This window comes from Podarcis pityusensis (assembly GCF_964106645.2).
Source record: "Podarcis pityusensis genome assembly, chromosome: 5".
Classification (NCBI taxonomy): Eukaryota; Metazoa; Chordata; class Lepidosauria; order Squamata; family Lacertidae; genus Podarcis; species Podarcis pityusensis.
Genome location: NC_138032.1, coordinates 92,936,705 through 92,959,416, shown reverse-complemented (window position 1 = coordinate 92,959,416; position 22,712 = coordinate 92,936,705). Strand labels below are relative to the sequence as shown.

At 46.3% G+C, this 22,712-nt stretch overlaps 2 protein-coding genes and 1 long non-coding RNA gene across 7 annotated transcripts in view; 2 read left to right on the top strand and 1 right to left on the bottom strand.

Moving 5' to 3' along the window:
* LOC308477303 overlaps positions 1-16,313 on the top strand; it is a 266,019-nt gene extending 249,706 nt beyond the window's left edge. The window contains exon 3 of the long non-coding RNA XR_013986466.1: positions 16,056-16,313. This is a non-coding gene — a long non-coding RNA (uncharacterized lncRNA). The remainder of the gene's footprint in view (positions 1-16,055) is intronic.
* Positions 661-13,235, top strand: AKAP3 (A-kinase anchoring protein 3). Of its 3 annotated transcripts, XM_081005474.1 has the most exons (6): positions 661-786; positions 2,708-2,822; positions 3,121-3,147; positions 5,968-6,060; positions 7,425-9,539; positions 12,929-13,235. In XM_081005474.1, the coding sequence occupies exons 2-6, from the start codon at positions 2,820-2,822 to the stop codon at positions 13,082-13,084; spliced, it is 2,394 nt and encodes a 797-aa protein (XP_080861600.1). In that variant the 5' UTR covers positions 661-786; positions 2,708-2,819; the 3' UTR covers positions 13,085-13,235. The 3 variants fall into 3 exon arrangements, with proteins under 3 accessions (XP_080861600.1, XP_080861601.1, XP_080861602.1); XM_081005475.1 differs by lacking the exon at positions 3,121-3,147; XM_081005476.1 differs by lacking the exons at positions 2,708-2,822; positions 3,121-3,147 and having other exon boundaries at positions 676-786.
* A 996-nt stretch (positions 16,314-17,309) lies between the features above and the next one.
* The window catches only part of DYRK4 (dual specificity tyrosine phosphorylation regulated kinase 4), a 56,801-nt gene continuing 51,398 nt past the window's right edge, over positions 17,310-22,712 (bottom strand). For all 3 annotated transcript variants that reach the window (XM_081005465.1, XM_081005464.1, XM_081005466.1), the window contains 2 exons: positions 21,713-21,876; positions 17,310-17,671 (listed from right to left, as the gene is read on the bottom strand). In XM_081005465.1, coding sequence (XP_080861591.1) covers positions 17,403-17,671; positions 21,713-21,876 — 433 coding nt within the window. In that variant the 3' untranslated portion in view covers positions 17,310-17,402. The remainder of the gene's footprint in view (positions 17,672-21,712; positions 21,877-22,712) is intronic.

Here is a 22,712-nt window from a genome sequence, read left to right as displayed (position 1 = left end):
ACATCTTGCCAGTTCTTGCGAGTTTGTTTCCTTTTTCTTAAAGCCGCTAAGCCGCTAATAGCCGCTAAGCCGCTAATAGCCGCTAAGCCGCTAATAGCCGTGCTTCGCAAGACGAAAAAACCGCAAGACGAAGAGACTCGCAGAACGGATTAATTTCGTCTTGCGAGGCACCACTGTAGGTCTGCCTTCAGGAATACAACTGTGAACTGATGTGAGTAAACTAATTTTACCATCTTTAAATAAGATTGGGGCGTCTTTATTCTTTTTAAGAGGGATTCAAGGGAATTTACCAAGAGCGTACAATTCAATCTGAGATAGATTGAATTGTATAATAGTGAGAGGCTCACACGAGCCTGCAACCAGCTATCTGCTGTGCATGTAAGAAAGGGGAATGTAACTCTGCTAAGTAAAGGAACTTGCTAGCGCAAGTTAGGAAGGATAGTAATAAACAAGATATCCTCTCTTGCCACCCTGAACATTCCCACATATTTTAGGCGCAGAGGGCTTCTCTTTTCCACAAAGGAATGATTAAAGGAGCCTTTAATTTCAGGTCTCATGCCAGTCTTGGGCTAGCCTGGCCCCCTCCTTGCAGTGTTGACTGTTGCCATGGAAAAGCCAGTTTCTCCTGGTGCTTTGTGATGTCAGTCTGCATTCTGGCAAGTGGAGGGTAAGAGAGGAGACCAGAGCGTGGGGAGCTCTCAAAGAATATCCTGGAAGTTTTGGGCAAAATTTCTGCTTTTTGGGTGGGTGGGAATTCTTTTGGATGCTCGCGTTGATGTGATAGAGGTAGGCAAGGACCCTTGGTTCTGCAGGGAGCACATTATGGGGAATTTAAAGGTGTGGAACGGGGTGGTGATAAGCGATATCTGCTGAAATTCCTTTTTCTCCATGACTTCTGAAGACATGTTCTCTTTTCCACTTGGTGACCCTACTGAAGAGAGCTCTTATTTGACCAGGGGGCACCCAGAGAAAAATAATGAACTCATGAATTCTTACCTGCTGGGTTGTACTTTTCTGTTCATCCACTCCAAAGATCGATCCAAATGGCCTCGCTGCTGTTTCGTCTGTTGTGTAGTAGGCGTTAACGATCAGGCAATTTCCCTTCTAATGGGGCCCACCTGATTAATGAGAAGTGAATGAAAAATAGAATATTTGCATTTCTTCCAGGTTCAACATTAAGAGAGTAAAGGGAAAGTTCCTGTTGCTCTCGCTCTTTGCCCCATTTCTGAGGTCACATGGGGAAATTTCTCAGGTGCGCCTTTGTGTCAACCTAGCTCACGGATCTTAAATATTGAGCAGCTGTTATTATAAACAGTTTAATAGGGCAATATGCTAGGCGGTCACACCAAAGGCACAAAGGAAAGCCATTTCCTCTTTCCCAGGCTAAACATACCCAGCTCCTTCAACCATTCTTCAAAAGGTGGATCTTGAATATTGAGCAGCTCCTTCAACCATTCCTCATAAGGTTTGGTTTCCACATCCTTGATCATCTTGGTCACCCTCCTCTGCACACCTTCCAACTTGTCAATATCCTTCTTAAAATGGTGGCACCCAAAACTGATCACAGTACTCCATGTGTTCTGTAAATTTCTTTAACAAGTTAACAATAAATAAACATTAGCTTTCAGGCATGAATATGAATTCTGCATAGCAGATTGGGGGGCACAGGAAGAGGAGAGAGAAATTTTGCTGTGTAAGTCTCAAGGATAATACACAGATCAACTTTATTAATAACTCTGTTCATCAAAATATCTGTATTTTATGTCAGAAAAATTCTTCGTCAAGTGAGATGGCTGAGATGCAGAGGAAATACAGAGTGATGTAATTCTAGAAAATCTCTGCTGCATCACATTCTCATTTTGCTCAATTAGTGGCACTCAGAATTGCAAAGGACAATTCCATTAGAGTAAATGGGAGTTGCAGAAGAGCACCCTGGTACTTACCGTATTTTTCGCACCATAGGACGCACCGGACAATAGGACGCACTTTGTTTTAGAGGGGGGAGAACAAGAAAAAAAAAATCTCCCCCTCTCTACCCAGCGCCCCTTCAGCGAAGCGGCAGGAGGCGCTGTGCAGAGAGGGGGAGAACTTTCCCCCTCTTGTTTTCCCGCTCTAAAACAAGGTGCCGTTTAAGGTGTGTTCAGGTGGCTACCTTGGAAGCCTGGAGAGTGAGAGGGGTCGGTATGCACTGACCCCTCTCGCTCTCCAGGCTTCAGGTTCCTTTCGACCTGCTCTTTGGGGCTGGCGGGGGGAAGCCCACCACCAGCCCCAAAGAGCATGTCAGGGAGCAGCGGAAAGGCGCAGCGGAGAGGCTCCTGCCATAGCCGCGCGTCACCTCTCCAGCCGGGAGAGGGTCGCGGGGCTATGGCTTCTTTAGCCCCGCGCGCGCTCTCCCGGCTGGAGAGGTGATGCGCGTCTATAGAGGCTCCTGCCATAGCCGCGCGTCACCTCTCCAGCCGGGAGAGGGTCGCGGGGCTATGGCGTCTTCGCTCCATAGGACGCACACACATTTCCCCTTCATTTTTGAAGGGGAAAAAGTGCGTCCTATAGAGCAAAAAATACGGTAATTTCATTTCAACGGGTTTGGAAAAGGATAATTCTCCAATGGATTACGCTCAAGGATATTTGCTGTACTGGATTTGATGTTAATGCCCTACAACTTAGTGGAGAGCTGTCAACAGCAATTTATTTTGTTCCTCTCTCATAGATTCTTTTATGTATATATATATATGGCAACTTATGGAAGCCATTCCTGGAAGTTGAGAGTGTCAGCAGCTTTCCAGAGACGTCCCTTGGGCCTACAAATCATATGAAAAAGAATGGTGGGTTTTTAGAAAAGGAAGAAAAAGGACAGAAATGTTACCAAAGTATAAGAGACTGAAAAATAATATTGGCATTCGTGAAGATGGTTGATAACTTTGTTGTATTTTTCTGCAGCTATTCCTAATTAGTTCATTTTCTGCTGGGGTTTTCGGTAGCTAATTTTTCTAAAGTTACTGGGGTATTGTGATTCATTGTTAGAGTGCTTTGATAAGTTAATAATGAGTTTTGTAGTTTCCTTGAATTATTTGCATTGCTATTTTTGATATTGTTCTGCTTTGGTTTTGCTGTCTCCTTTAGGCTTTCTTCGGACTGGAAAAGTGGAATGTAAATATAGATCTTTAAAAGAATCTGCTTCAGATAGTGATTGTAATACTGTTTGTTTAACACTTTTTATTATCCTCCAGAAGCTAAGTGAAATATACTCAGAGTCGCAAAGTGATTTCATGCTCTTTATTCAGCTCATAGTGGTGAGGAGGAATGAATGAAAGTCCCCTCAAAGTATCTGCTTTATATACATTATTTACACAATGGGCTGCACATGATTGGCTAATTCCGGAATTCTACTGTAAGCCAATCAGGTTGTGGATTCACTTCTATCTGGAGCATGATTGGGTGGTTCCTGCCAACCAATCATACTGCTGCATTGTTCTAGGACCAATCAGACTGCTGCATTCTGAATCCTATTGTTCTAGGACCAATCAGACTGCTGCAATTTGGATCCTATTGTTCTAGGACCAATCAGACTGCTTCAGTTTGGATCCTATTCAACTCAGTACATAACACTAAGCTACACAGGGCGGTATTCAATGACACAATTCTGCAAAGTGCAGTGAACCTTCCAATCCTCTCTTGTACTCGCTAAATCTGTTCTGGCGTTCCCCCCCCCCCCGGGCTAGCTATACCCCTGCTCCCCTCCCCAACCCTCCATAGCAGATTGGGGGACACAGGAAGAAGAGAGGGAAGTTTTGTTGTGTAAGTGTACATTCTTTGCACTAGTGAAAATACTTGGTTACCGCCCAGTCAGAGTAGCTAGCTAGAGCACGTGTATTGTCCCTAAAATAGCACAATTTCTCCCTTACATTTCCTTGTTATTTAAAGGGTTTGCAGAAGCTAGGACGGCATTTACCAAAGCCTAGTTAAATGTGATATCTTGAGCTATTTTAGAAGGTACAAAAATTGTGCATACCCAGTACTTTTTTTCTTTAAAAAAATGTGCAGGGGTACTCTAATTTAGACTCAAGAAAATCACCATTTTATAGTTCAAATCGGGGGAAATAAATATAGTAAATCCACAAAAGAGTCACAAAATGTTTAGGGGTATACATACCCCTGCGTCCGTCCCCCCCCCCCCCAGAAAAAAAGCACTGTACATACCTGTTCTTGTGGTTTAAGATCTTGTGCATGTTAATGTCCCTTGTGTAGAAGCAGCTTGTCTGGTGGAGCAAAGCTGCCGTTCTAGCTTCTGGCCAGGGGTCTTGCTGTTGCTTAAAATGAGGGATGAGGCATTGTGCGAATGCGCCAGCAGAGCCAATACAGCACTGTAGCTCAGTGGGTAGAGCATTAGACTCTTAAACTCAGGGTTCGAGCCCCATGTTCGGCAGAAGGTTGGACTAGATGACCCTTGTGGTCCCTTCCAACTCTATACCTCCCCTCCCTCTCTCCCTTCTGGTAAACAACATGAGACTCTGCCCTTATATCATATTCCGAGAGAACAATAAATGGGACATATTTTAGGGTGGTATATTGAACGTTTTGTCCACGAGACTGTAATGAATCTACTTTGTGGACTTTTGTAGATATGTAACTTTGAAAACTCTGTGTTTCCTACCTCCAGTAATAGATGATAGGGATTTTTATTTTTTTTAAGGGAGAATGTTGTGTCTTGCCAGGGAGCCTCAGAATTTTAAGTTAACGCTTTGTTTTATTTAGGGTTTACATAATTTTAAAGGGATTGAATGTTGTGGTTTTGAAATCCAGAATTTTGCTTCTGCTTTTACAGAGTTTTATTTGAGTCTGTGTTTGTTTTTATTGACATTAACTTGTGTTGATTTTTTACAAATACATAATTCCCTTCTGATTTGTAAAAGGTCTGGTGACTAGATTCTGATTTGTAAAAGGTCTGGTGACTTATTCAACATCTTTATCAACGACTTGGATGATGGACTCAAGGGCATCCTGATCAAATTTGCAGATGACACCAAACTGGGAGGCGTGGCTAACACCCCAGAGGACAGGATCACACTTCAAAACGACCTTGACAGATTAGAGAACTGGGCAAAAACAAACAAGATGAATTTTAACAGGGAGAAATGTAAAGTATTACACTTGGGCAAAAAAAATGAGAGGCACAAATACAAGATGGGTGACACCTGGCTTGAGAGCAGTACATGTGAAAAGGATCTAGGAGTCTTGGTTGACCACAAACTTGACATGAGCCAACAGTGTGACGCGGCAGCTAAAAAAGCCAATGCAATTCTGGGCTGCATCAATAGGAGTATAGCATCTAGATCAAGGGAAGTAATAGTGCCACTGTATTCTGCTCTGGTCAGACCTCACCTGGAGTACTGTGTCCAGTTCTGGGCACCACAGTTCAAGAAGGACACTGACAAACTGGAACGTGTCCAGAGGAGGGCAACCAAAATGGTCAAAGGCCTGGAAACGATGCCTTATGAGGAACGGCTAAGGGAGCTGGGCATGTTTAGCCTGGAGAAGAGGAGGTTAAGGGGTGATATGATAGCCATGTTCAAATATATAAAAGGATGTCACATAGAGGAGGGAGAAAGGTTGTTTTCTGCTGCTCCAGAGAAGCGGACACGGAGCAATGGTTCCAAACTACAAGAAAGAAGATTCCACCTAAACATTAGGAAGAACTTCCTGACAGTAAGAGCTGTTTGACAGTGGAATTTGCTGCCAAGGAGTGTGGTGGAGTCTCCTTCTTTGGAGGTCTTTAAGCAGAGGCTTGGCAACCATATGTCAGGAGTGCTCTGATGGTGTTTCCTGCTTGGCAGGGGGTTGGACTCGATGGCCCTTGTGGTCTCTTCCAACTCTATGATTCTATGATTCTATACAAATAAACAAATCTGAATTAAGCTGAATATGGCCCCCTGGAAATTTAACTCTAGTTGTAATTCCTCTTTATTGCAGATGACAGAGAGTATCGACTGGTTGCAGAGCCAGAGTGGATTGTGTAAAGTTGATCGTTATACTGCAAGTGATGAGGAGGACCAGAACTGGACAGTAAGAAATAGATACTTATTTCGGCATAATTGCTTTCTGGAGACTAATGTTGTTGCTTCTTAATGTGATAGGACTGAAGATGTGTTTGATCCTTTACGTTTGAGCTCAGGTGCCGACAGTATTTCCTGGGTCCAGTATACTATATGTGAATTGGGTTCTCTGACCCAGTGACAAAGAGCACACAGATTTGTATAAAATGTGTTTTCCTTTGCAGGTGGAATGGAAGGCCCCAAAATAAACCAGCAGCCACAAACGTACAGCCATACCTCGGGTTGAATGTGCTTTGGGATGAGCGCGTTTGAGTTGTGCTCCGCGGCAACCCGGAAGTAATGGGGCGCATTACTTCCGGGTTTCACCACTTGCGCATGCGCAGACGCTCAAAATGACTTCACGCGCATGCGCAGAAGTACCGAAACATGACCCGCGCACGCGCAGATGCACAGACACAATTTACGTTTGCTTCTAGATGCGAACGGGGCTCAGGAACGGATCCCGTTCGCATCTAGAGGTACCACTGTAATGTCTACCAGACAGAATCTGAACTGGTGAAGCTTTTCCCCATAGTTCTGCTTCCATGCCAGAAGAGGCCTGTTCAATTTCTGTCTGCCACAGGGGTGTTAAAGGCTTCTCCCAGTACTACACGGCTTCTCCCAGTACTAGCTCTAAGCCAAGGCCTAGGTTCCCATCCCGTATCTACTTATCTGGGAGTAAGTCCCAAGAAACAGACAGAGACTTCTATTATAGCTTAGTTGCATCACACATTGGGGTTACCTTCCAGAGGCAGCACGTATACACGGAAATCATATATAGCTATTTTTTTGACTGACAAGGGGCGGAAACCCCACAGGAAGCCCTACCCCGTTGTCTCCCTTGCCTTCCCTCACTCCTCCACATGCGAGCAGGGACGGAGGAAGGGGGTGCAATGGATGCAGACCACCCCAGGTGTCACCACTGAGGGGGGTGACAAAATGCCGGACAGCACACTTTTCCTGGACCAGGCAATCAATATCCATTAGAATGGCACTTGTGACTTTTCAGTGTTTCCCAGAATCAAAAGAGCAAGGAAGTTGTACTTACTGACTACAGTGGTACCTCGGGTTAAGTACTTAATTCATTCCAGAGGTCCGTTCTTAACCTGAAACTGTTCTTAACCTGAAGCACCACTTTAGCTAATGAGGCCTCCCGCTGCTGCCGCGCCGCTGGAGCACGATTTCTGTTCTCGTCCTGAAGCAAAGTTCTTAACCCGAGGTACTATTTCTGGGCTAGCGGAGTCTGTAACCTGAAGCATATGTAACCCGAGGTACCACTGTACAATAACCACGGGAACTAAACCATTGTGAAATTGTCTTTTGTTTGCTGTTTAGACCGACTCAGCCAAGCTTTTTCAGCAAACTGCCTCTGACCCGCTCAAAGTCTTAAGCTGGCTCCGAAAAGATCTGGAAAACTGTGCCATCGGAGTCCAGAATGTGTTGAATGCCAGTAACAACGCAGGGGGTGCAAAATCGAGGGACCCGTCCACGACGAGGCAAAACATGCCGCAACGCAATGTGCGTTCCCCGGGCGGTTTCAGTGTCTGCGATGAGGAATTCAGTGTGAACGTCAGCTCCAACAGGGCTTCGCCCACCTTCCACTTGTCCATGAAGGCTTCTTGTCAGAAGGAATCCAAAGATGAAGAAAGCGATGGCTCTACTTCACCAAACACAAACCCTGATCCGGATGACGTATCTTTTTATTGCAATAGGCTTTCCAACCTTGCCATAGCTATGGCCCGGAAAGAGATGAACGACCGGTCAGATGGCAACAACACATGCATACATAAGTCGCTTTATGGCCCTGCTGGGGACCACGGCCACAGGTCTATCGGTGTTGGTACGGAGGACATCAAGCACAATGTACCACCCAAGATGTGTGAAGGTGAATATGAAGACACCCCAGCTTCTAAGAAGAAGACCGCCTTTTATTACAAAGAAGAAAATGCAGAAATACCCAATAAGAGTGACCCTTACAGGGACGGGATCAAAGGCTGCAACCGCAAGAAGCGCTTTGGTCCAGACGAGTACAGCAACTCCCTGAGCAAAGGCATATTGGTTTACGCCAACAACGTGGTTTCCGATATGATGGTCTCGGTTATGAAGACCATGAAGGTGAAGGTGAACGACTCAAACATCGCTTGTGCCGTGTTGAAGAAGGTTCTGCTGAAGCACTCCAAAGAGGTTGTATCTGATTTCATAGACTCCTGCATGAAGAACTTACACGATGTCACCGGAACGCTCATGACCGACTCTGACTTTGTTTCCGCCGTGAAGCGAAGCCTCTTCACGCAGGGAAGTCAGAAGGCCTCCGAAATTGTCCAAGCCATGCTGAATCGGTTACACAACGCTTTGATTGTGCAGAAGCACGTGAGCGATAGGGGAAAGTCTCAGAGCATGGCCTTTGCCAGTGTCAAGACCGGCTCCGGACATGATGGAAAGTCTCAAAACATGAGGTTTTCTGCCACCAAAACAGAATCTTGCAAAGAGAAAGAAATGACCTGCGCAGAAACCGTGGGCAACCACATCATAAAGGAAGGCCTCACCATGTGGCACCAGAAACAACATGACGACTGTTCAAATCCCCAGTCATCAAAGGCTGGGTGGAATCCAGAAAATCAAGATCTTGCTAACCTCTCAACAGATTCTTGGGCAAGAGACCTGATTGTGACAGCATTGCTGCTGATACAGTACCATCTAGTCCAGCAGGAGAATGCATTGAAAGAGGCCGAATGTGGCAGGAGCGGCAAGGCAGGTGGCACCGGGTTCGGGTTCTTGTCTCAAGAAAAAGGCGGCAACGCCTGCACACTGCCTTTATCAAAACAGTTTGACTCGTTGAAGCAAAGTGACGACGAGCAGTCGGAGACAAATGCCGAAAATGACATGTCAGGTGTGGTAGTCATGCTCATGCAAAAGCTCATCAACGAGACGGTCAACAAATTAGGAGGAAACGCTGGAACTTTGATGGCCGACGAGGCCTACAAGAGCACTTACAAATGCCCCGAGGGACCTGGGCCTTCAGGCACTTCCGAAGTAGACCACTCCTACGAGGAGGCCATTTCCGGACTGACCAAAATGATTCTGGATCAGTTTGACGTCAACAGGAAGGAAGGAGGCAGCGGGCCCTTCATTGACAACCTGGTGGATACAGTGACCAAACTGTGTCTCATGATAGCCAAATACAGCAATCCCGAGTCAGGTCTGGGGGATATGGGAGATGGGGAAGACGCTTGCGGGCCTCTGTATGCAAAGGGCACAGATTCTGCAGAAAGCCGAATAGGGTCAGGGGAAGACACGGTGTCTGGCCGCAAAGTGGTTGTAACCAACCAGAATGCTCCGGAGAACATTCAAAACAAGCAGCTTCAAGCCATCCTTCAGTGGGTAGCAGCCTCTCAGTTGAACGTCCCCGTGTTGTACTTCATGGATGATGATGAAGAGACCCTGAATAAGGTAAATGGGAAGAAACTAGTGGGGGCATTTGCGTGGGATGGTATTAAGTTGTGCATGTTATTGCAAGAAGTTTTGTTGCCTCTGTATTTCCCTGATATATCACAGATAACCTTTCAGGGTTAGGGCAGGGGTATTGGGGAGTCACCTTCCAATTTCGATTACTCTCCCTCTTGCCCATCCCCTTCTTTCATCTCTTTTCCTCCTGCTGCAACCTCTCCTTCTGCTCATGCAGAAAAGAAAATTGCGCAAATGGAAGGAGAAAACAGCAGCTCTTTAGAACCCCAAAGATTCCAAATAACTCACTAATCATCAGTCACAGTTTTGACTTCATTCATTGGTGAAAAACACTGAAAGGTGGAGCAGCCAGACGGGCCTCTTCTCATACAGACCACTTAGAAAGTTGCCTGAATGTTTTGCTTCCTAACTTTCTTTCCAAGAATGCTAGAGACTTTTTTTTTAAAAAGTGAAAGCTCAGAGTCTGGGGCCCCTTGCAGGCTTGAGCCCTGGAGCAACTGCTCCAACTGCACCATTATAATCGGTGCTATTTTTCTAGAAAAAGAGGTGCCAGAACTCACCGTGAACACTTCCCTCATTTTTTTGGAATAGCAATGGCATCTACCTGAGAGATGCAGGAACTGAGTTCTGGTTAGTTATGGCTGAAAAAGCCCTGATTATAATGTTGCCATTGGATGAGTTTAATCTTGTTCAAATGGTATTTGGTACCATTAGTCACATTTAGACATTTAGTTGATACAGAACCACAGAACACAGTTTTCTGGTGGTTCCAGTTCTAGGTCTGTGAACGGTCCAAGAAGATGGTAATACTATTTAGCCCCATGGCCTTTGTCCTATGGAATCCCCTGTACTCTTTAATATCTACATAAAGACACTGGCAGTGGTTATCTGGGTTTTGCGAGAAACAAAGCAATAGTGGTGCCAATCTTCAAGAAAGGCCAACCCGGTGACCCAGAGAACTATAGACCCATTAGTTTGTTATCAATAAAGGGAAAAATTATGTCTGCCACCTCTGCACTAGATTGCCTGCCTTTCTGAATGCTACTAGCATCTTTACTGAGGCACAAGCTGCATTTAGAGAGAACTGTTCAACTTCCAATCGCTGTATAGTTCTATTCCACCTTGCCGAAAAATATTCGAGATCTCTACAAGCAAACTATGTAGCTTTTATGGACCTAAAAATCAGCCTTTGATTCCATCACCAGAACCAAGTTATGGGGAAAGTAGGATACGGTTCTGGTTGACAGTAGACTTTTCTGCCTCAACAAGGCCCTTTATACTAATAGCAAGCTATTAGTCAGATGTGATACCCAGGGACAGCTTTCAGGTGAAATATCTATGTCTAGAGGAATCAGACAGTGCTGTATCTTTGCACCCTCCTTGCTTAACATATTTATAAATGACCTAGAGGGTGACCCACTTGGCCACATGCCCAAACTAGGGGTCAGGAGGACTCCATTACTACTGTATGCTGATGACGCCACTATTCTGTAACGTTCCAGACCAGGAGAAACTAAGGAGGTTCATGTCTTATTGCGTACAGAATGATCTAAAAATTAACTTTGGGGAAACCAAAATCTTGGGTTTTGAGAAGACATTTCCCCAATGCAAATGGTTACTAGACAGGCAAGCTTCCAATACCTGGGGCTGACATTCCATCACACAACGACATGGACCACCCATAGATCTGTGGCCCTCCAGAAAGTACAAGTTAGTCAGTTGGCCACTCTTTACTAAATATTCCACCTGCCACCAAAGTAAGGTAAAGGTAAAGGGACCCCTGACCATTAGGTCCAGTCGTGACCGACTCTGGGGTTGCCGCGCTCATCTCGCTTTATTGGCTGAGGGAGCCGGCGTACAGCTTCCGGGTCATGTGGCCAGCATGACTAAGCTGCTTCTGGTGAACCAGAGCAGCGCACAGAAACGCTGTTTACCTTCCCACCGGAGCGGTACCTATTTATCTACTTGCACTTTGATGTGCTTTTGAACTGCTAGGTTGGCAGGAGCAGGGACCGAGCAATGGGAGCTCACCCCGTTGCGGGGATTCGAACCACCAACCTTTTGATCAGCAAGTCCTAGGCTCTGTGGTTTAACCCACAGTGCCACCCACGTCCTGCTGCCCAATTACTATATGCCTCTAATATCTGGGGTGGAGGAATAACATTTGAGTTGAATAATCTCCAGGCTAAATTCTTGAGGCCTCTCCTCCAGATCTCCAGATATATGCCTAACTCAGTCAATTTTCATGGAATCTGGGGAATGCCCTCTACTGACCAGGGCCTGATGGGCAGCCTTAAAATACCAGTTTAAGGTCAACGTTTTCAAACTGGGCACAGGACTACTCCAACATGTACGTAGCTCAGGACAAGTTCGTAAGGTGCTGGTCCAAGCTCAACGCCCGAAAAGCTTCCACAATTGGGCTGTCCCCATTTCTTCTTGAACACTTGGGCTTTGACATAGCCTTGAAATCACTAAAACAAAACTGTGGGCCATTGCGTACGGTGATCTGCAGGCCCGTTCACACTTATCCTGCTCACCAAGAGCTGTGAGTTTACAGTATGTTGGGACACTTTACACACCTGAATATCTAAAGAACTTGACAGTGATCAACTACGGCGGACTTTTTACCACGGACAGACTGAATATCTTTCCTTCCGAATTGCTTCAAGGCAGATTTGCGGGTATTCCTTACTCTGCTAGATTATGCCCCTGTACAAATCAGGTAGAAGAATCTATACAGCATATTCCACTGGCCTGCAGACTATACAAGCAGGTCAGACAACAAAAGATTCTTCCTTTAATTGCAAACCCACACAATTTTATGTTAGGCACCTATTAGAGGATAGGATTCCAAGCATATCTTTGGCAGTTGCCAAGTTTCTTTCTGAGGCGATAAGAATCAGAAAGCACTTTGTATTAGTTAAAGGTCTGGGACAAGCTTAGTTTTATCCAACGTTCAAGTAGTACGTATGTATTTTGTATTTTTATGTACTGGAATCTATTTGTGGGTCTTTGGACTGCATTAAAGAATTGACTGACTAGGCAATGTTCTGTTTCCAGATGTTGTGGACTACAACTCCCATCAGGCCCAGCTAGCATGAGTAACGGTTAGGGAGAACAGAAGTTTAGCTTGGAAAAGCTGGAAGACCCTACGTTGACTTACCCCTGTGCTGCAGTATAGCGGAAGCTGGGCCTCATTGTATAAACTGGGCTTCCATCTTGAGTAGAATATGATTTTGGAAATTGGCTATTGGGCAGATGGTGCAGGAGGGTGGGAATGTGAAAGTTCTGGTGGGTGAATGTGAACCAATACCAGCGCCCCACCCACGCTCCCCAAATAAATCGCACTCATCGCTGTCTTTTCCTCCCAACAGCTTCAGCAACTCTCCACAGTGGCCGTGGACAGGGGCTACAGCGTAGGAGAAGTGATGCACGCAGTTCTGAAGTATGAGAAGGAAAGGCAGCTGGGGGAGGCCTTGGGCAACTTTGTGCGGCTGCCAGTTCTGGACTGGCTGCTTCAAAACCTGTGAACACGACGGCCTCTCCCTGTGCCCTCCGAGCGCAGGCTTCTCTTCCGTCACAGCATTAATTTCCACAGCACTCATTTGTCAGATATGATGTTATGAGTTTTACTAAATCTTCCCCTGCTGAGCAGTCAAATGAATAAAAGGAAATACTTAAGCGGCGGGGCAGTCTTCATTCCTAGGCATTTCAACTAAAATGGGGCCTTTGAGGGAAACTTTGGAACTTGGAACTCCTCCAGTGATGGCCACCAACTTGGATGGCTTTAAAAGAAGATTAGACAAATTCATGGAGGAGAGGGCTTTTGGAGGCTATGCTCTACCTCAGGCTTCCTCACACTCGGCCCTCCAGATGTTTTGAGACTACAATTCCCATCATCCCTGACCACTGGTCCTGCTAGCTAGACACCATGGGAGTTGTACAGGGGGCGTGCAGGTGTGGGGGATTCCCTGGTCCTGAATGGGGTAACTGTGCCCCTGAAGGACCAGGTGTGCAGCCTGGGAGTCATTTTGGACTCACAGCTGTCCATGGAGGCGCAGGTTAATTCTGTGTCCAGGGCGGCTGTCTACCAACTCCACCTGGTACGCAGGCTGAGACCCTACCTGCCCACGGACTGTCTTGCCAGTGGTGCATGCTCTGGTTATCTCCCGCTTGGACTACTGCAATGCGCTCTACGTGGGGCTACCTTTGAAGGTGTCCTGGAAACTGCAGTTAATCCAGAATGCGGCAGCTAGACTGGTGACAGAGTGGCCACCGGGACCACATAACACCGGTCCTGAGAGATCTGCATTGGTTCCCAGTACGTTTCTGAGCACAATTCAAAGTGTTGGTGCTGACCTTTAAAGCCCTAAATGGCCTCGGTCCAGTATACCTGAAGGAGCGTCTCCACCTCCATCGTTCTGCCCAGACACTGAGGTCCAGCGCCAAGGGCCTTCTGGCGGTTCCCTCATTGCGAGAAGTGAGGTTACAGGGAACCAGACAGAGGGCCTTCTCAGTAGTGGCGCCCGCCCTGTGGAACACCCTCCCTTCAGATGTGAAGGAAATAAGCAGCTATCCCAGGGGTCTGCAACCCGCGGCTCCGGAGCCGCATGTGGCTCTTTTACACCTTTGCCGCGGCTCCGGGGCGGATACTAACGAGGGGAGGAGGCGCATTGTGCGCCCCGACACTCCCCACTGTGGCGGGTGCTGTACTGGCTGTGACGTCGCATGGGGGCGGTGCGTGCGTTAGTCATGCACCGTCACGACGTCACCTTCCCGCCCGCCCGCTACATTGTAAGGGGCATGTACGCTGGTCACTGCATTGAAAGGGGGCATGTACGCTGGTCACTGTTTTGAAGGGGAGTGAAGAACACACACACACAAAAAAGGTAACTTGTTAATTTAACGTTTATTTCTATGAGGAGGAGTAATTCTGAGGGGTCAAACAAAGAAATAATAAAAAAGTGACAAAAAAGTTATTTTTATAATGACGAGTTTTGCGGCTCCCAGTTTTTTTTTCTTCGGAAACGGGTCCAAGTGGCTCTTTTTATCTTAAAGGTTGCAGACCCCTGAGCTATCCTATCTTTAAAAGACATCTGAACAAAAAGTACAAAAAGCCCTATTCAGGGAAGTTTTTAATATTTAATGCTGTACTGTTTTTAACACTTGATTGGAAGCCGCCCAGAGTGGCTGGGGAAACTCAGCCAGATGGGCGGGGTATAAATAATAAATTATTATTATATTATTATTATTGTAGGCCAAAAACATCTGGAGGGCCAAGTTTGAGGAAGCCTGCTCTACCTCCACAGCTGGAGGCAGAAATAGTTCTGAATGCCAGTCACTGGAAGCCACTGGAGGGAAGAGAAGCTCTTGGTTTCATGTCCTGATCCCTGGCTTCCCACAGGCATCCGGTTGACCAGTGTGGCAGCAGGATGCTGGACTTAGCTGGGCAGCTTGATCCAGCAGGCTGGATCTGAATTGTTTTTCTTGCGGCAGTTATTCTGTTGCAAATGTTTTAAATACTGCCTTCTTGGCCACCAATGCTTTTTGAATTCTATTCCGTCTCTTATAGTTTCTCTAGAGCAAAGAGGCTTATTAGCAAGGCCACAGAGCTCCTGAAGTCTTCCTGATTTATAGTTTCACAGGAGTACAAAAGTTGTTTGACGGAGGAATCAGCCATACCCTCAGACTTCAAGTTGACACTGCAAGCCATCCTTTATGAATGCTTACAAAATTATGTGGGTGATCTGAGCTCAGATGCCACTCCCGTTGAAAGGATCATTTCCTCCTCTGAGCTCAAAATACTTTTTTTACAGAGTGCAAAACCACATGGCTCCCTCCAATGCTTCCACTAGAAAGCAGTAATTTCAATATTATCGCAGCAATCAAGATTTTATGGCTACCTTAATCATTTTGTGACATCATCTGCGTTGTGGAACCTTGTGCTATTATGAGATTCCAACCAAGTCATGGCTAAAACGAATTTGGTTTTGCTTAATGTTAATGATCTGGGAGCAAAAACAACAACAACCCCAGAATTGAGGCTTTCTGGTGAAAGGCTGATCCAGATATTCCAGGAAACTCACCAGAAACATAAAAGGTAAAGGACCCCTGGACAGCTAAGTCCTGTCAAAGGTGCAGCGCTCATCTCACTTTTCAGGCCACGGGAGCCAACGTTTGTCCACAGGCAGCTTTCTGGGTCATGTGGCCAGCATGACTAAGCCGCTTCTGGTGCATGGAGGACCATGACGGAAACCTGTCATGTGTGGTGACGTTTCTGTGGGTGGCTTCTAACACCAAACCCCTCCTTCCATTTGCTTCTCACCTGAGCACAAGCTGTCCGTTTTGCTTCCAGTGGCCTTGTGGTGTCAGTCGCTGGATACAGAGGGTGAATTTGGATTTCAACAACACAGTTAGAAAAAGTTGTTTTGTGAGAGATTATCTTGGAAACTGGAATGGTAGCACATATAAGGTAAAGGTAAAGGGACACCTGACCATTAGGTCCAGTCGTGACCGACTCTGGGGTTGCGGCGCTCATCTCGCTTTATTGGCCAAGGGAGCCGGCGTACAGCTTCCGGGTCATGTGGCCAGCATGACTAAACCGCTTCTGGCGAACCAGAGCAGCGCATGGAAACGCCGTTTACCTTCCCGCCAGAGTGGTACCTATCTATCTACTTGCACTTTGACGTGCTTTCGAACCGCTAGGTTGGCAGGAGCAGGGACCGAACAACGGGAGCTCACCCCGTCACAGGGATTCGAACCGCCAACCTTCTGATTGGCATGTCCTAGGCTCTGTAGTTTAACCCACAGCGCCACCTGCATCCCATATATAAAGGTAAAGGTACCCCTGCCTGTACGGGCCAGTCGTGTCCGACTCTAGGGTTGTGCGCCCATCTCACTTAAGAGGCCAGGGGCCAGCGCTGTCCGGAGACACTTCCGGGTCACGTGGCCAGCGTGACGAAGCTGCTCTGGCGAGCCAGCACCAGCGCAGCGCACGAAAACGCCGTTTACCTTCCCGCTATAAAGCGGTACCTATTTATCTACTTGCACTTGGGGGTGCTTTCGAACTGCTAGGTGGGCAGGAGCTGGGACCGAACGACGGGAGCTCACCCCGCCGCGGGGATTCGAACCACCGACTATACGATCGGCAAGTCCTAGGCACTGAGGTTTTACCCACAGCACCACCCGCATCCCTATCCCATATATAACAGGCATTTAAAATGTGTGTGTGTGTGTGTGTGTGCACAGGGGCCTCACACAATGCCCCTTTATCACTCTTGTGCAAATTATAGGGCTCCTATCTATTGAATTGGGGTCACAACGCAGAGCTCTGGTACCCCTATCTTGCTGCTCTTTCTGATTTTTTCTTTCTTTCTCTTTTCTGGGAAATGTTTTAAGTTGTGGGGGTTTTTTAACACCTGTCGCTTCTGGTGTCGTTAACCACCCTGAGATCTATGGATATATGGCGGTATACAAATTTAATAAATAAAATACGATACGACACTTAAAAAAACCAAAACCCTGACTGAAATAACAGCCCACGAGCTGTGCAAGAAATGTCTTGGAGGTTAGACAGAGGTCCTATGTCTTCACCTTGCAGTACTCACAAGTAAAATGATCAGCCACACCCTTGTTCTGATCAAAATTAATTTCTGTCCCTCAAGAGAGCAAAATATATTCTATTTGAACTGTAAGATAGTACCCATTTCCACTCATACAATCTTCCTCCACACCAAGAAATGTGCACAGACCGTATACAGACAGTTATGTTAAATTTCTGTTCTTGAACATTTTACAGCAAAAAAGTTACCTAAAAGCAGACCACAAATGATATGCAAAGAGGACTAGTCATTGCTTGTACTTGATGGGTGGCAAGATGCTTGTATTTTTGTGCATGACCTTCTCAGTCCTATGGTCTCTCTGTTCTCTTTTAACAGTTTTGTCCACCAGGGTTTCCAGTTCTTTTTCTGGAGTTTCTGGCTTGTTGGAATCCTCCTTTTCCTCTTCGTTTGCATCTTGGGAGGTTATGATGGGAGATAATTTCTGAATCGAAACGGATAACTTTTCAGCGGGATCAGATTTTATTTCTCCAGCAGATTGGTGCCGTGTGGTTTCATCTGCAGAAAAGGGGAGACACAAAATTTAAGGGAAAATGTATTACTTTAGAGAGCAGCAAATCTAGAATTGCTTTAGGACTTAAATACAATAAAATACAATAAATACAAAGAGGAGTGTTCAAGTAAGGTTTTGGCACCTGATTAAAACACTTTTGTATCCAGCCTTGTGGATTCTGGCATAGTTTAGAATTGTTTTTAACTGTATTCGTAATTTTAATATTTCTTGCAAACCACTTATTTTATATAGAGGTTATATATCGGTTATATATCAAGCAGCATGTAATTTGCTCAGGGTTCAAGCCCCACGTTGGGTGAAATATTTCTGCATTACAGCAAACTGGACTAGATGACCCTCTTGGTCCCTTCTAACTTGACAGTTCTGTGAATCTAAGTGTTGAAAGTTGCAACACACACAGAAGCCACATTTCTCCTCTCAATCCTCCTCCCCATTCACAAAAATAAATGCAAACAATTAAGCAAAAACCTAGAAACAAACATACAACTGCCTGCCATTGCTCTCTCTTGACAAATATTAATTATAAAAACCAGCTATCGAAACTGACAACAACAGTCTTCTCCTGGCTAGCTGCAATGAACGTGCTTTGAGGTGTGGCCTTAGGGAAACCAGCACTGAGCATGCTCAGACTGTACTCAAAGGCAGTCCTACTGGGCCAATACTGAAGCTGCTGCTTAGCCCTGGCAACAAGAGATAGAGAAGAAACCTCCAGCAAACACATGCCTTTTTTTCCTCCTAAGACACAAATAACAGGGGCCTCTTTCTCAAAGTGATGCTTTGGGATTGTGATGGGCAGAGAACAGCAGGTTGACCGAAATGTTTGCAGAGCTGCAAACATTCTGTCCTGAATTTGGACAGAAGAGTAAAATGCATGTTGTACAGGGAAGAGTGTGTGGCTCTGAGATTTGTGGAGAGGGCTATGCCTCAGGGAGGCAGCCTCTGCTAGCCTCTGTACCTGCTTGAGGTTTCTGTGAGTGGTGCAGGTAGTAATATAATAATTTATAATAATTTATTATTTATACTCCACCCATCTGGCTGGGTTTCCCCAGCCACTCTGGGCGGCTTCCAGCAAAACGTTAAAATACAATAATTCATCAAACATTAAAAGCTTCCCTAAACAGGTATAAGTGCAGTGGGCTGAAAGAACAGGAAGGTTGAGTACACCACCAGGGCCGGCCCACCCATGAGGCTGACAGAAGCCGCCATCTTGGGCGGCAGAATCCCATGAACACCTTTGCTCACCCCTGCTGCCAACCGCCAGAGAAGCAAGGAGAAATGGCGGCGGCAGCAGCAGCAGCTTCCAATGAGATCTCGAGATAGTTCTGCGAGATGTCTCTGGAATCTACCACCACCTGGAGCAGAGAGGGTGGGACCTCCCCGTTTTGTCTCTCCACACTACAAACATGTAGCTGTCCATCACTGATGGTCTCTCTCCACCTTCATAATCAATCCCTGGGGAAATAAAGCTTCCTCTGTTCTCAGTCCCTCCTTTCTCCCTCTCTTTCCACGGCAAACATAGGCAACCAACCTCTATCCCTGAAACAGCTGGTGGTGAGGGGGAACTGGGCTCAGGAAACAGACATCAAATGGCCTGTAGCGTGGGTTGTCAGCACCCGGGGCAAGGCAAGCAATTTGCGCCCCCTAACCCGGGGCAAGGCAAGTAATTTGCGCCCCCTAACCCCTAACCTGCCGCCGCTGCCAGCTTCTTCTTGCTGCTGCCTGGTCTGGTCTGGTGTGGTTCTCTCCCACGCTCAGCGCTGCGCTGGGCGGCCGCTGCACTGTCCCTCCCCCAGATAGTCCCTCGCTCTCTCTCCGCACCGCACGCCTGGCACCCACCCCCTCCACGGTGGGCGGCGACCCAGCGGCTCGGATCGGATTCGCACAGCCAGCACTGCAGTGAGAGAGAGTGAGTGAGCCAGGTAGGGGCAGAGAGCTGCGAGTGCGAGCGTGCCCCCCCAGATGTTGCGCCCGGTGCGGCCGGCCCCCCCTGCACCCCCCACGCTACGCCACTGATGGCCTGTGTTTTCTTAGCAAATGCAGTAGCAGAAGACAGACTTCCTCCAACCCCAAAGCAAACAGCGTGTGTGTTTGTGTGTACATATCTTGACTTGGTCTTGGAACTGGAGGACACACCCAAGAGAAAATGATGTTTACCGTATTTTTCGCTCTATAAGACACACCAGACCACAAGACGCACCTAGTTTTTGGAGAAGGAAAACAAGAAAAAAAATATATTCTGAATCTCAGAAGCCAGAACAGCAAGAGGGATCGCTGCGCAGTGAAAGCAGCAATCCCTCTTGCTGTTCTGGCTTCTGTGATAGCTGCGCAGCCTGCATTCGCTCCATAAGACGCACACACATTTCACCTTACTTTTTAGGAGGGAAAAAGTGAGTCTTATAGAGCAAAAAATACGGTATATTTTCAGTTCTTTCCCCCTGCCACCCCACATAAGTTTCTTTTTCCCCCAAAAATTTTTTTATTAGTTTTCACAATATTATAAACAAACAAACACACAAGACAAACAAACATAAATCATAGCCTTATTGAAAATTACACTTATTAACTTTGTTAAGTGACTTCCTCGCTCCCCCTTGGTTGAATTTCATTGCACATCCTTTTAACGGTTTTCCAAATCCCAATTCTTATGAAATTCAACTTAAACATTAACATCCTTAAATCTTCACCTTATGGAATTAAACATATTAATTCATCACTTAACATAAAATCCTCAGCCAATTAAGTATCTGCAAGCTATTTTCAGTTAATTTAACTTGACAAATTTAACTAGATAATCATTAAATTTATTCCACTCTTCCTCACCCCACATCAGTTTCTGGGCTGACAGAGGCTGCTTTGACATCCAGGGAACAATTGCCATAGGCTGAGAGAATTTAGGAACCGGGGTGTGGGGGGTGTTGGGATACTGCCAGGGAGACAGAGGCCATCAGGCAGGCCCCATTCGTCGTCTCCGGGCAATCACCAGTCTCCCATGAAAACAGCATCAGTCAATTAGCGACACGAGCCTTAGAGACATTCCAAGACTCACGCACGCCCTTTCCAGCAGTCTCCGCAATGGAAGATTCAGACAGAAGAGCATATTTACTGCTTTATTCAACGTAGGTCAGAACAAAGGAAAAACATGACTGCTTGCATCCGTGTCCAGGAAAACAGCCGGAACAAAAGCTATATACAAAACAGAAACTCCCAGTGAGCAGGAAGTAAACAGGCATGTGACGCACAACAGTCACGCCTGACTTTTAAGGTGGAACGGAAACTATATCCTAACAGGGGGGCTATGTGGGGTCCTTTCCATTGGCGAGGCGCAGCCATAGACACCAGAGCTTGAGAGCACTTGTGATGTGGCAATTGCACGGCCCTCTGCTTTCCGAAATCGCCCACACAGGTGCAACTACTCCCTGGGGGTACCTGAACAGAGAAGCACGGTCACATTATACTTTTTATCGTGCTCGCCACACTTTAGGGGAGCAGAAAACTGAGTTGGGTAGAAAGCAACAAAATGCGCAGCAAGGTAACCAAATAGATTCTGTGAAATGTATAGGTTATGCAAATTCAGTAAACGTGCATTGTTTCTATTCTTTTGTATAATCTGTATTTCAAAGCGCCATGCAATTTTGCAATAAATTACATGAAAAGAGTTTTATTTTTCATTTTTTCCCTGCTTCTGCCCATCATGGGGAAGGGCAAGGAGGCCCCACCGTACAATCACTGAAAATCTCCTCTGGCACTGACTATTTCAAACATATCTTTTCGACCATAAAAGATGGAAACTTGCTGCTGCTTCTTTATTTGGAGCTGGAATTCTTTGGAAGCTGGGTTCAGCTACTAGTATCCCATAACGTGGCCTTTCTGGTTTCCATAACATAGAGAGAAGCAGACCTCAAGATGCTGCTGAACCTAGGTGCTTCCTGGTGTTTTGGTTTTGGTTTGTCTCCCTCTGAAATACCTATTTAAAGACAATTCATTGGGGGGGGGGGGGGAGAAAGAACCAAGGACTATGAGTCCACCTTTTTCTGGCTGAGCACTCATACGGGCATTTTCCTTCTTTTTCTCTGCGTCGCCTGACTTCGTCGTAGGCTTGGGCTTTTGTTTCGCTTTATGTAACCATGGGTCCTGCATCCAGGAGTGGTGCATTGCATCTTCCGGAGTCATGCGCAGGGAAGGTTTCCATCTTGTCATAAAACATATGGAGAACATCAGTATGGAGCATGATACCCATGTATTATACACATACAAACCTATGTGCATATGGGGTTTATTACTCACATTATCCTACACGTGACAGCACACGAAAACTCCACACTCATATGGTATGACCTTAAAAGGTAAAGGTAGCCCTGACCATTAGGTCCAGTCGGGAACAACTCTGAGGTTGCTATGCTCATCTCGCTTTATTGGCCGAGGGAGCTGGCGTACAGCTTCCAGGTCATGTGGCCAGCATGACTAAGCCGCTTCTGGCGAACCAGAGCAGTGCATGGAAATGCCGTTTACCTTCCCGCCGGAGCAGTACCTATTTATCTACTTGCACTTTGACTTGCTTTCGAACTGCTAGGTTGGCAGGAGCTGGGACCGAGCAACGGGAGCTCACCCCGTCGAGGGGATTCGAATCACCAACCTTCTGATCAGTAAGCCCTAGGCTCTGTGGTTTAGACCACAGCGCCACCCGCATTTTCACAGCAGTTTCATCACTGCACATCACATAATACACTCTGCAAAAATCTGAGTGTCTAATATATAGGCACTGCACCCAAAAAAAGGCAGAGGACCTGTTCTCCTTAGAGCCTGAAAGGAGGCAAAATGAAAAAGAAAGATAGATGAGGGAGATCAGTTTGAGAATGCCAGAATGCATAGGTAAGTTTTAAACAGGCATTGAAAGGAGTCAGGTGGGTCCTGGGAGGCAGAGCTTCAAGGGCAATAGATCTAACTTTAGCCACCTTTGCAGCCAGCCACCAATAACTCCCAAGCCACCAAGTGACTGTGGCCTTCTAAAATCATGTCTTTAATTCT

Coding starts and splice junctions, on each gene's coding strand:
- AKAP3 (XM_081005474.1), top strand. Junction 6,061..7,424: donor AGGAGGACCAGAACTGGACA/GTAAGAAATAGA, acceptor TTTGCTGTTTAG/ACCGACTCAGCCAAGCTTTT. Junction 9,540..12,928: donor ATGAAGAGACCCTGAATAAG/GTAAATGGGAAG, acceptor TCCTCCCAACAG/CTTCAGCAACTCTCCACAGT.